At 48.4% G+C, this 12477-nt stretch overlaps 1 protein-coding gene across 1 annotated transcript in view; it reads left to right on the top strand.

The window, feature by feature from the left end:
• Positions 1-12296, top strand: part of SRRM4 (serine/arginine repetitive matrix 4) — a 34010-nt gene extending 21714 nt beyond the window's left edge. The window contains exons 9-13 of the mRNA XM_062590224.1: positions 7102-7439; positions 9079-9297; positions 9537-9647; positions 10724-10870; positions 11540-12296. Coding sequence (XP_062446208.1) covers positions 7102-7439; positions 9079-9297; positions 9537-9647; positions 10724-10870; positions 11540-11798 — 1074 coding nt within the window. The 3' untranslated portion in view covers positions 11799-12296. The remainder of the gene's footprint in view (positions 1-7101; positions 7440-9078; positions 9298-9536; positions 9648-10723; positions 10871-11539) is intronic.
• The last annotated feature ends 181 nt before the right edge of the window (positions 12297-12477 follow it).

Genomic DNA, 12477 nt, shown 5'->3' with positions numbered 1-12477 from the left:
TGCTACTCAGGAGTTAGTTACATCAGGTGTGAGACAGTGCCAGCAAAAGGAGACACTTCAGGCACTTACCTGGCATGTTTTGGTCAAAATACACAGAGTTATACCTGGATGTAGATGGGCACAAACTGTCTCTCACGATTATAGATATGCACATTTGCTTTCGTTTTATGTGTCTACTGAGCATGTAGCACACATACAGGTCATGGTTTATAAAACTGGATGAGATAGTGTGAATGGCAGAACCTGCACCCTGAGCATGTGTGTGTGTGTGCGCGTGTGCACACACCCAAAGCAAGAATAACAAGCTATAAAGCTTTTTTGCCATGAGTCTGGGGTGTGGCCATCTGCCACCTCGAGAAGGTAGGAATGAGTTTATAGCTCTTCCCAAAAAACAACCTGCCAAAGACTATATCGTTTCACCAAGGATTTTTTTTTTTTTTTTTTTTTTTTGGTTTGGTTTGGTTTTTTGTTTTGGGGTTTTTTGTTTTTTGTTTTTTTTTTTGCAAGGCACATATTTTGCATAAATGTTCTTGAGTCTAAGACAGGTTTTTAATTGGTACTAGGTTTCCTCTGTCTGAAGCCAGGCTCCAAGTCCTGTGAAGCCGACTGCCAGCTGTTCTGTTCCCAGAGCAAGAGTAAACTCCGATTTAAAATTATAAAATCCTTTAAAATAATAAGCTAAACTCAAGCATGCTGCACTCCCCTTTGCACTTGCCTCACTCAGGGCAAATGAGCGCACAAGGTGCAGGGCAGGGAAAATCAGAGCATTTATAGTTGCAGACGCAGGTAATGGAAATTCATCAGGACACTGCCGTACCCTTTTGATCTAGGGTTAAAAACACAAATATTCCAACAATAGAGGCATCAGTTTATTTACCGTGCAGTCCGCTAGTGCCCTCTCTATTCCCAAAGAGAAGTGCTCTCTCCTGGGACATCATTCAAGAACACTTTAAAGCACTTACTTAAATTGAAACTCCTGGTTAACGGCTGTCCCTGAAATTTTTTCTGAGGGAGGTCATTAAATGTTGTGTATTCAAAACTGACAAGGGAAAAAAGGAATGGACACTTTTAGTCTCATCTGTTAATGAGTATACACCACATTCTGAAGCTTTCCCTTTCTGTATGTTAAGTGGTCACTCTGTAAATAAGTTGAGTTCTATCAGAATCAGCTTTGAAAGCAGTCTGGATTATGACGCAATTTTGTCAAAAACTCTAGAATTTTGATTCAGAAATTGCATATTTCAGTCCTCCATGGGAGATACAGTATCACACTCCTGGGCTTCAAAGCCGAATCATCCTTCCCTGGGAGATGCATCGTGATATCTCTGAAGGAGAGAGATTGTTCAGGATCCAGGCAGGCAGAAGAGAACTGGAGAGATGATGCACAAACTCCCATGAGGTGCTGCAGGAGCACTTCTAAATCAACATTCTTGTTTCTTGTTCCAGTTCTTACTCTGTTTTGTTTTTCTTCTGAAAAGTTGAAGCATTTTTTTGGTGAATTTTTCCCCTCAAAATTGTTCTCCTTCCTTTCTACTGGAAGGGCCCACATTTTTTTTTAACTAGGCCTACCTATAATTTATAAGGGGGTAAAAAAAAGAGCAAAAGAATGCCCTGCCCATGCATCTACCTTGCTGCTTCTTCCCCTCTTGCCTTTATTTATAAGCTGATACACACGCACCTCTGCGCACATGCCAGAACACTCCCAAAGTTCCCTGCTAGTTTTTTTTTTTTTTTTTTTTTCTGCAATGGATTTCCTAGCTTCTCCCTCTTTTTCCCTTTAATCACCTGCAGCTGCAATAGTCACCTGTTGAGAATAGGATTATAGGCCTGTGCTTCAGCATGTGGAGAAACCGTGGGTAATATGCAGCATCTATTCTTGAACATTAATAACACCTCCCTAACCTGCCGCAGACGCTTTATTCCACACTGATACGGATGCATTACATGGCACTGTGCTTTCAGTTTAACAGCGCAATATAAATACCCACAGGGTATGAATCTAATTGCCTTTGCTGTACCTGATGAAGATAACTTCACACTGCCTGCACTTTCTTTGCCAGCTCCTTTACTTCCACTGAAACTCATTTACAATGTCACAAATTAAGGTAGTCTTCAGCCAGATTCTCAATGAGGCTCGATGGGGGTAAGGCTGTTCCAAATGGCGCTGTTTGTCTTTGTGCTAATGTGTCTGCAGAAAAATAGAAGTGGGGAAACGCTGTGCAGGGACTGAAGCAGCGTGTGCAGCCAGGCTCCAGGAACCTTGAAGCAGGCCTGGATATTGGCTTGATGTTGCTCTGTGTTTTCTAGCCTGGGTTTTTGGTTTATATGGGAAGAGCTGTTCCTTTAGCTGTTCTATGCCATGCTTCTGTCAACAAACATGACCCTTAAAGAACGGAAAGGCAAAGCCCCCTGCCTTTATGAATATGGAAATTGTTCTGGTTTTGCTTTTGCATTTTTTCCTCTCCTAGCCAGGGAGCTGAAGTTACCCCCAGCTGTATTTGGGCTGGTGCATTCGCAGCACAGTGCTCAGGGGCCAGGAGCAAGGGAGGGATGCACAGGGCAGCAGGAGGCAGCCTCGTGCCAGCTGCCAAAGGAGATGGCACAAGCCAAACCCTTGCACGAGGCTGCGCTAGCCCAGCCTGAGCCATGCCCTGGCCTGCGCCCCAGCGGGCTGAAAGGGTTTCTGCCAAGCAAAGATTTATTGCTTTACATTATCAGGAATTTACCTCCGGGAATGGCTCAGAGACCCAGGCTGCATGGGAGTGTTGCCATCCAGCCCCAAATAACCCAACATCTGGCCTTGCAGGGACAGTTGTACCATTGCTTTCAGGTTCCTGGACTTAACTTAGCTCTTTTGGTAGAGAAGGGCCCATCCTGAGCGCTCCATCCAGCTAAAAGGAATCTTTTCACTCAATTTTCTTTGAGTCAGGGATTCATAATTGTGTGTAATGGGGTTATAGTGTATTCCTGTAGCACCGGTATTTTTGCACTCGCTTTAATAGCAGATTGGCTTTTCGGCTGGGGCGAACTGCTAGCAGATTTAACGCATTCCCCCTAGGTAAAGGCCTGCCCCCCACTGCTCCAGAGGGTGAGTGCCCCTCTCGAGGAATATACCCCGATCAAGTGTGGGGCCTCATTGCCCCAGGCAACCCCTCTCAGCAGGTGCTGCTTCGGCTCATCAGCCGGCTTGGCAGCTGTCCGCCGGGCCGGCAGAGAGCGAGGCTCGCTGGGGTCATTGACACCAGCTTTTTATTCCTTTCCTTATTATAATGCATAACAAAAGAGAGAGAGGCAGACATTATGCACCTCTGAAAAAGAAATTAACTCTGCTTTGAAATGCGTTGCAAAACAAGAGAAAAAGGAAAGAAAAAAAAAGAGAGAGAAAAAGGAAAGAAATCCCCCAGCTATAACCCTGGCTGTGCCATGCTGCTCATTGCTAGATCCCTGTCCCCATATGGCTGAGAAAATTTATACTCGTATCTCTCCTCAGGGCTTTTTGAAGCACAGTAAATGGACTTGTTCAGTTTAATTGGAAGACTAGTAGTGACTGTATTTTTGTAACCTATTAGATTGCGCTGCCTCTTGATCTAGGAGCTCACTCAAAATTGCATTCTGAAGTATGAGTGAGGGCCTCATTTTTGCTCCTTCATCTTGATTAAATAATGATTTGGAAAAAAAAAAAACAATAAATATATATCTTGGGTATCCCTGAGGGCAGCAGTATGTCCCCCTGCTGAAAGCTGGAGGAAGCAAAGTTCACTGAGATTATTTAATTACTTACTAGAGAGGAAGAAAAAATCCAAGCATTCACATAGAGAAAATTAGGTTTATAAAAGACCAGACTTTTAAAACACCCTGGAAGAAAAAAATTAGAATTCAATTGAACTCACAATGTTTTCAGATGCAGCTTGTGGAGCTGATGCACCTTTCCAAAGCAGTAAAATGGAAGGAGAAGCAAAGTCAAGGTCAGCAGAGGAGAAGTTTGCTTCCAAGTAGAGGTCTGAGTAAAGTACCTTCAGCCTTCGTGCCCTCTGCAGGCTCAGGTGGTTCCTATCCTGGCTCTTGCTGTAGGACAGGAACTTCCCCTAGGGCCTAGTGCTCACCAACATGGACAGGCTGGAAAACTGCCCCCTTCCCCTGAGCTCCGGCTTTACCCTGGCCAGGCCTTCCAGCTCTTATGTGGGCCATGTACTCCATATTCCACATCGATCCACACGTTGCCTCTTCACAGAGTGCTGCTAACGCTGATGTTGGGCTAAAGAGGAGTTTGCTGGTTCTCCAGTCATTTCATAGATGTGATGCACTGAGAACAGTTGCTACTTTGGAAGGTAAATTTCAGCAAAGGCAAAGCAAGAGTATATATCCCAGGTCCCAGGGGCAGTCTTCGGAGCTGTTTTAGAAATGCCAGGGACTGCTGGATTTATTGCCTGTGAAGAAAAAAAGACCTTTTGTTTCAGACTGAAGAAAATAGAAGTGAGGCATCTGCATGCGCGATGTTGGTGTCAGTGCCCCTCTGAGCAGCCACACAGCCTCTCACAGACATAGGGCTTTCCTACCTACCCAGCCAGGGAGTACCTGCAGTGATATTTTTATGCCCATAAGTAAAAGATAGTCAAGAGCTGGCTTCATCTCGAGTGTGCTTCTGATCCAAAGCAAACTGTAAAAAATCCAGTGCCATCCTAGAAACCGCAAACAGTTCTGCATCTTCTGGTATGTGGAGGGAACAGTGGTTCAAATCGAGGAGCCAAGTTCTCTCAGGGCTGTGGATACAGTGTCAGCATTTTAGGAAGAATTGGTAGAAACCAGAGGACAGCCAAGTACCTGACTGTCTTATGCTCTTTGACCTCCCAGTTTCCACTGGGGAAAGAAAAGGTCTAGCAGAGAAGTACTAGAGCTGAGAAGGCGCAAGGAGCAGCACCTAATGCTGAAAGGAAGACCTGCATTTTTTGTGTAACATGCGTCTCCTTCCACTCGTCCTAGTTGGACGCTTTGGGGTGACATTTCTGCTCTGTTGGGGGCTTCTGCATTAAAGGTGTTAGCTGGTCAGTTAAGAAGGATCCCTTCATTTCCCATGTCTGCTTCCAAGGCTTCCAGGGCCTCTAAGTCGAGGGCTCTGAGCATTGCGCAGAGGTCAGTATGGGATGGCGAGGGAGGCCACCGAGCCCCCAGTTCTAGCATGGACTTGCTGGGATGACCCAGTTCCTGTCATTTGTGCCTCATCCAGAAACAGCAGTACTTCTGCCTCTGAGGACTGTGGGAAGGTACTTGGAGATCCCCCAGCCTGAGGTGTTTTCAGAGTGTGAGGGTGTTGTGGATAGTCCTCCTTACACGAACTGTTTGCTGAGAGCCCGCTCTGTGCGCCGGCAGCTTTCTCTCAGAGCAGCTGCCCCTCGGTTTCAGCCATTGCTGGTTTCAGTGTGTGAATCTGAGTCAGTTCTTCCTAATCCAGTTAATGCCTCTTGAACTGGGTCAAGAGCAAGCCCCCAAGAGATATGTGTCAGATGCTAGAGGCTGAGGGGGGATGTAAAGGCACCATCTGGTGGAACAGAGGAGCTCCGGGTAGACGGGACCTGGTCTGTGTCTGTACTCCCTCTGTGGATGAGGAAAGGAGTCCTGTCCCCGCAGGCCAGCTCTGCTGCCTTGTGTCCACGCCATGCCGGGCTAAGCCCTCTGAGGGCGACCAGCCCTGCCTGCGCTGTGAGACACCCAGCACAGATCTCTGCTTCCGAGAGATACAGTCTGATGCTTGATGAGATGTTTGGAGAGCGTGGCACAGAGGGAAACCAGGCTGCACAGAGCGTGGTGGGAGGATGTGTGCAGGTGCTTGAGGGAGCAGGGCCTGCTGGGGTAGCGTTGGAGGACTGTCCATCGCAACAGGAGGGGTTTTCCCTCCTCTTTTTTATTTTTTTTCCCTTTATCGTTTTATCTCCTTTTGTCGCTTCCATGTGTCTGTGGGCCACCATGAGCCCAAAGGGGATTTAGCACAACTTTTCAGCACTGGTGATCGGCCTCGAGGAACTGGCTGAACAGCCTGATTTAAGACAGAGGGACACAGAATTGAGTAACGTGTGAGACAAGCAAAGAGACAAAAAGCAGTCGCGACATGTACGTACATAGAGGAGTCGAGCGAATAGTTGGCAGTGTGGATTGAAGAGAGGGTTTATGTTTTTTTCTTGTAATTTGAGACTCTAATGATGGACTTATGTTGCCCGCTCTTCCTTTTTTCTTACACCTTACCTACTAAAGGAGGAGTTCTTGATGGGTAAGTGGATGCTATCCGCAAGACACCAGGGAATTTATTAGAGGTCACTTGAGCGCTTTAGCTATACCTTCTTCAGGGGGAAAAAAAGCACACAAAGAAATATATGTATAATTTTTATTTCCAGAGGGATTTTTCTTTCTCCCCTTCCCCTCCTTTTCTCTTTTTTTTTTTTTTTTTTTTTTTTTTTTTTTTTTTACTTTCAAAGTGGTAAGCTTGTTTTTTTTTGCTAGTTTTTACTTTGTACTGAAACTCTTGGTTTTATTTTATTTTTCTTTATTCATTTTTGTGACATTCATTCAATCTCCGTATTAAGCAAGCTTAAAAAAGATGTCAGACTTATTTAGGATTTTCTTTTGTTTTTGTTTTCTTGCCAAGCAGTATGTAGTTTTTTGTATGTATACTCCTCTTTCTTTTCTCCCCTCCCCCCGCCCTTTTAGGTTAAATAAGGGCTTTTCCCTCTGTTTTACCTTTTTTTATTTAGCTAGTTAGTTATTTTGATTCTTTGGTTCCCCATTTACTTTGCTGAACTCTTGTTTTAACATGAATCGCATGCTGATACTCTTTGCATGTTCTCTAAATCTTCCTATTATTATAGCAGGGGGAAAAGAAGTTTCTGCTTACTGTGGATTTTTTTTCAGGGATATGTGCTTTTGATTTCTTTTTCTCTTTCTTCTTTTGCTTTCTTTCTTTCTTTCTTTCTTTCTTTCTTTCCTTTTGTTTCAGTGCATCATGATGGTAAAATTTCTGGGTTTATTTAAAAAAAAATCAGACAAAATAAAACCAAAATCAACTTCCCCAAAAAACATTCAAACAATGCCAAATGGCTTTTTTGCTTTCAGATCTCTCAGTCAGGGTCTTCTGCTGACCTCTTTACCAAAACAGACAGCCCGCTTGGCCACCTAGCCAGCCAGAATGGAGAGTATCATGAATATGACTCAGGAAACGATACTTCCTCCCCTCCCTCCACTCAAACGAGCTCCTCCAGGTCAAAGGACAGCCAGGAGAAAAGAAGTCTAGTCCATGATGGTTTTGGCCATGCCTTCTCGTCCGGGAAGCCCAAACTGGCCAACAGTGATAACAGCTCTGATTCAGGAAATTCCTTCACCAGTTGTTTTTCCCAGAGCAAGGGAACAGCTTTGGAAAATCTATCTCCAGATACCCAGGGACAAGACCGAAGGTCAGTGATTACCAGTAGCTGCTGCTGGCAGCCACATACCTGGTACGTTGTTGCGGGAAGGGTCTGTGTCTCCTGCCCAGTTGCCAGTTGCAGTGGTGAACTGGTAGGAAGGTTTTTGTGGTCTGGATGCAGTTAGATAGAAATCAGACCTGTGGTCTTGCCAGTCTGGAGTCCAGAGGACCAATACTTCAGACTGAGGAGGAAAATGAAAACCCAGCTGTCATGCACCTAGGTGCCCATTCCTGCTCTCCTAGTGTGGCCAATAAGGGATTTGGCCCTGGGCTGAGCTGTGTCCTGAACACAGCCCTGCTTAGCTGGTCATGACCATGCAAAAGAAAAGAGTCTACTGGGAATAATCTAGTGTGGTGCACTGGGGGGTTGCCCGACAACTTCCTTCCCTCTGTATGCCATAGGGAAGGGGGGAAGCATTCATTTTCTCTAAAACCATTATGGGCTGTTTTTCCTCCTGTCCATTGAGCCAAATCCAGTCTGTCCCTTTCTGGTTCATTCAGAACCGGTCCTGGGTGACAAGATAGCATTTCCTGGTTGGGGGAAGCGTGAGGAGAGACAAGCACCTCGCTGGCTTGGGATAACCCTCCAGCAGTTCTGTGCACTGGGGTTACAGAGCATGAGGGCTCGGGGGCCAGGGGCAGGGGCCAAACCACAGTTGGATGCCACAGGTCATCATCAAGAGAGAGGAACAGATGCCAGCCTCCATCACGTCCTCCCATTCCTGGAGGCACTGGCCGTTAGCCAGGTGCACACTGGCGATGAAGATATTGAAGCAAAGCAGCTGGTATCCAAGGTTATGCCTAAGGCTAGTGGTGTTAGGGAGCTCTTCCAACTCAGGCCCTCAGGTCTTAAATCCTAAAAGCTAGAGTCAAGTGGTGGTGGGAGTGCTGAATCAGAGACGGGGAGAGGCAGAGGAATTGGCATTAGGAAGAACCATCTCTGAATTTTCAGCTACAGGTAAAATTTTAGGGCCATGGGTATCTTTCACATTGTGACTCCAGAGGAATAACTCCGCTTTCGCATGGGTAGATCTGAGATTGCATCTGGCCATTGCTTTGGGTAGGGTTGCTCACCACTGAGCTAACCTCAGTTCCACACTAGGGCATGTCTTTTGGAGCCAGAGGAATTCGTGCAGCCTTGTGCAAAAGGAATGGGATGCTTATGCTCAGTTCCCACCTGTGCTGCTCCATGGTCAGGCTGGGGGTCACGTGCCTTTGCCCTGCCATGCTCTGCCTTTTCCCTGCTTCAAGATTTCTCCCCACCTTGCTCCCTGCCCAAGGGCCTATACAGCTTGCTGGCCTGGCCCACGCTCTGCCAACCGGACACTCTGCTCTGCCGGTCACAGAGCAGATCTGCCATCCTGCAGAACCTCTAGAGAAGGCACCAATGTCAACTTAAACCTCTCCCACAGCCTTTCCTTGGCCCCAGACTGGAGAGTGGCTCTTGTGCTATGACCCATGCAATGGATCTCCTGCAACAGGAACTTAGGAAGCTGGGAGTGTTTTTATCCCCAGGTGGGGAATGGGAGGATGGGAGTACTGTTAGTTGAACTGTGGTGCTTCCCACAGCCAGGGACTGGTCCCAGCTCAACCACAGCCTCAGTGGCTGTCCAAACGTATGTTCGCAGAGGGTGCCTGTCTCTGTATCTCAGCTGCTCGGAGAAGAAGCGAAACTTCCTCCCGTCCCCAGCCCACAGCTCCCCGCTGAGGCCAAGCTCCCGCAGCGAGTCGTACACCAGCACCGGCAGGTCCTCCCCCAGCTCCAGCCACTCCAGCCGCTCCCGCTCCTTACACCACAAGGCCTCCCCCAGGTATTCCCGAAGCAGATCCTGCTCTTCAGGGAAGAGGTAAGGTCAATTTAAACAGCTGTCCTTGTGACCCTGGGCAATGTCTAGCTCTTGCAGGCTGGCAGGCTCTTCAGGGAGGGGATTAAGAATTTTGGGGAGGCCCAAGGATTTGCACAGCTTGGGGTAAACTGCTTTCTCCAGAGAGCCTGAAATGTGGGGCACCCTTCCCCTGTGAGCCCAGAGAAGTCTGGTGCAGCCTCACTTCTGGATCTTTAACCCTTTTCTGGTTCTCTCCCCAGGTCTTACTCACGTTCCCCCAGCTATTCATCCAAGTCCTGCAAAAAAAGTCCTGGGAGCAGGAGCTCAAGGCCTCGTCGGAGCCCCAGTTACTCCCACTACAGCCCTGGCAGGTACAGCTGTCTCCTCATGCGATGTCTGATGTCTCATGCTTTCCAATTACTTCAATTGCTTTGTTGGACTCCAGTGTACTTGCTGGCTCATTCTGGCAGGCCCAAACTACTCCTTCCCCTTCCCTTTGGGCAATCTTTTTTCTGGTAGCATCTCTGCTGCTTCTCCGCTGTGCTGGGACATTCTACCCTGGAAAGTAGCTCCTCCAGGGAGCTGTGCAAGACTTGCAGGGGCCTGGCAAGCCAGCTCACGCTCTACGCACTGCCTGGCTGCAGAGGGCAAGCAATAGGATTCCTCCAGGCACTGGTGGGCATGTTGTGAAGGTTTCACACTTTTAAAATGTTCCATTTCCAGGGTCTGATTCTTGTAGGCTGCAATGGTCCTTGTTCCAGTGTAGGAGTGTGTTTTCCCTCTGTATAAGGATAGGGACCTTGAGCTGAAGTGTGTCACTTTGAAGATGGCATTGAGCAAGGAAAGGAGCATGTGAAATGAGCTACACTCCACGGAAGGGCCTGTGCTGACATGTACTGAAGTTCAACATAAGATAAAACCATAGCAACACTGGCACTACTTACGGAGAGCTCTGCTGAGCCAGCCTACCCCGGTGATGCTGCACAGCCTTGCTGGGATACCTGGGGCCCTCTGCAACATGGAGCCAGCGGGAAGGGTTGTTCTCACCTTCTTTCACAGCACAGCCAGCAAGAGCAATTTTAATGGAGCTGAGGAAATACAGAGTGTGCCCATGGAGATAGGCACATGGAAGCCATGCTGGCTCAGCACCACAGGGCCATGAGGAGACACTGCTGAAAACCTCCAGGCATCCCATAATTAGCGGGTGCCTATCTGTCAGGCTAGATGAGTGTCTCTGCTAAGACACTCACAGCTCTCCAGCTAAGGGGTGTGTGTGCAGGGCTGATGCCTTTCAGAATATTTAGCTTAGAGTAGATCCCTTTTGGAGCTGAATGTCCTCTACTCACCTGTCCTTGCATGGGTGATTGCCGCCATGTTCAAAACCCACCCAGCCAATTACACTCACGAAAACCCAGCAGTGACAATTTCCAAACTGTTTCTTCCTTAGAGACCGTGAGAGAGAGCACAAGTATGGCTCCAGTGAGAAGGAGTCGCACAGGGAGCGTGACCGGAGGCGGCGACGGAGGTCCTATTCACCCCTGAGGAAACGCAGGAGAGATTCTCCCAGCCACCTTGAAGCTCGGCGCATCACAAGGTAAGGGGACACACTCCCGTGCCTTGGAGACAAGCTTAGCCATAACTTCCTTGGGGGAGAAATGGAATCTCCTTTGGTCCCAGCCCTCATCAGAGGAGGTTGCTCTCCCAGCTTGAGGAGACCCGTTTCCCTGAGCTGGATCAGCATGCCTTTCCATCCCTCTGAGGGCTTGGCATTTTGCAGACAGAGGCAGAGGGAGGCAGGGGTTCTCATTTACAGCAGGTAAAGAAATAAGGCAGATAAAGTCAGACCCATTAGCTATGGGGGGCATCTCCCCTCGACCTTCCGGAGAGGACTTTTATTGCAATAGATGTCCCACAAAGAAGGAGCCAAATATTGAGTGACAGAAAGCCTTGAACTTTATTCCTCACTGTCCGGGCGATTTCTTTAGCCCTCGAGCTGAGGGCTTTTGGGGACAATATCAAGCTGTTCCAGACCATGACAGAGCCTGGCCTTATACATGGTGCTTGGGGCATTTCTCAGGGTATGTTCCAGGGCCTTGGAGGTGGGCGGTTTGAATCCCAGGGCCTATCAGCTATCCTGGTCTCTTCCCTTTTTGGGAAGTGTTGTGCAGAGCAACTGCACAAAAGCAGAAGTGCTTTCTGGAGAATTTGGCAGCGAGTCTGTCCTTGTATTACCGATAACCCATGTCTGTTTGTGTCCCTGCAGTGCCCGCAAACGCCCCATCCCCTACTACCGGCCCAGTCCATCCTCCTCCAGTAGCGCCAGCAGCTATTCCTCTTGGTACAGCAACTTTAGCCGCTCCCCGAGCCGGAGCTATTCCAGCTACCGGACGAGCCGGAGCCGAAGTTGGAGCAGCAGCAGTGACAGCAGCAGGAGCCGCAGCCGGAGTTCAGGCCCCAGAAGCAGCCGCAGCAGGAGCAAGAGCTATGACTCAGGAGGCAGCTCTGACAGCCTCCGTCGCTAGGGAGTGCCAGTGACAGCTCACACACCAATATTGTCTCTAAATTCCTGGCATTCTCCACTTTCTTCCCGCCTACCTGGCCATCGATAACAATCATCGATAACAATCATCCCCGATACTGATGTGGCAGCAGTGCCGGGTCCCCCTTCTGCAGTTCAGAGTAAGAGCCCTTGTGCACCTGGTGTGGCGCAGCCCCAGAAGCAGGCAGGATCCTTCACGGCCTCGCACAGCGTGGGGGTACATCCCAGGTCCCTGGGCCAGTGCCAGAAGGAGAGCTTTCCTGAGGGTCTCTAATGACAGACCTGCTGCATCCACCCCATCGTTACCCCTTCCATGCCGCTCTCCAAGCACTAGCGGTTGATCCAAAAGAGTGAATTTAGCTAGTTGCTTTTCTCCTGCCAAACCAAGAGCCAGCAAAGTAATTTCCATTGGAGGGAGAGTCACAGTTGTGGAGGAATTGATTGGAAAGCGTTGGTGACGAATGGGGGTGATCCTGTCTCTGCTTAGGCAAATATCAGGGCCCTTGAGTCTCTCCTCCAGAGTTTCTGTCCACTCTGCAGCAGGCCTCTGCCATGAGAGATGATTTATTTGTTGCCAGTCAGCCAGTCCTTGCTATAAATAGAAGGCTAGAAATCCCTTCTGACGTAATTCCTGGTGAAAAGAAAGCTACCCCCTTCCTCCT

This window comes from Rhea pennata, chromosome 17 (genome assembly GCF_028389875.1).
Source record: "Rhea pennata isolate bPtePen1 chromosome 17, bPtePen1.pri, whole genome shotgun sequence".
NCBI classification, from domain to species: Eukaryota; Metazoa; Chordata; class Aves; order Rheiformes; family Rheidae; genus Rhea; species Rhea pennata.
This window is presented reverse-complemented; position numbering and strand designations above follow the sequence as displayed.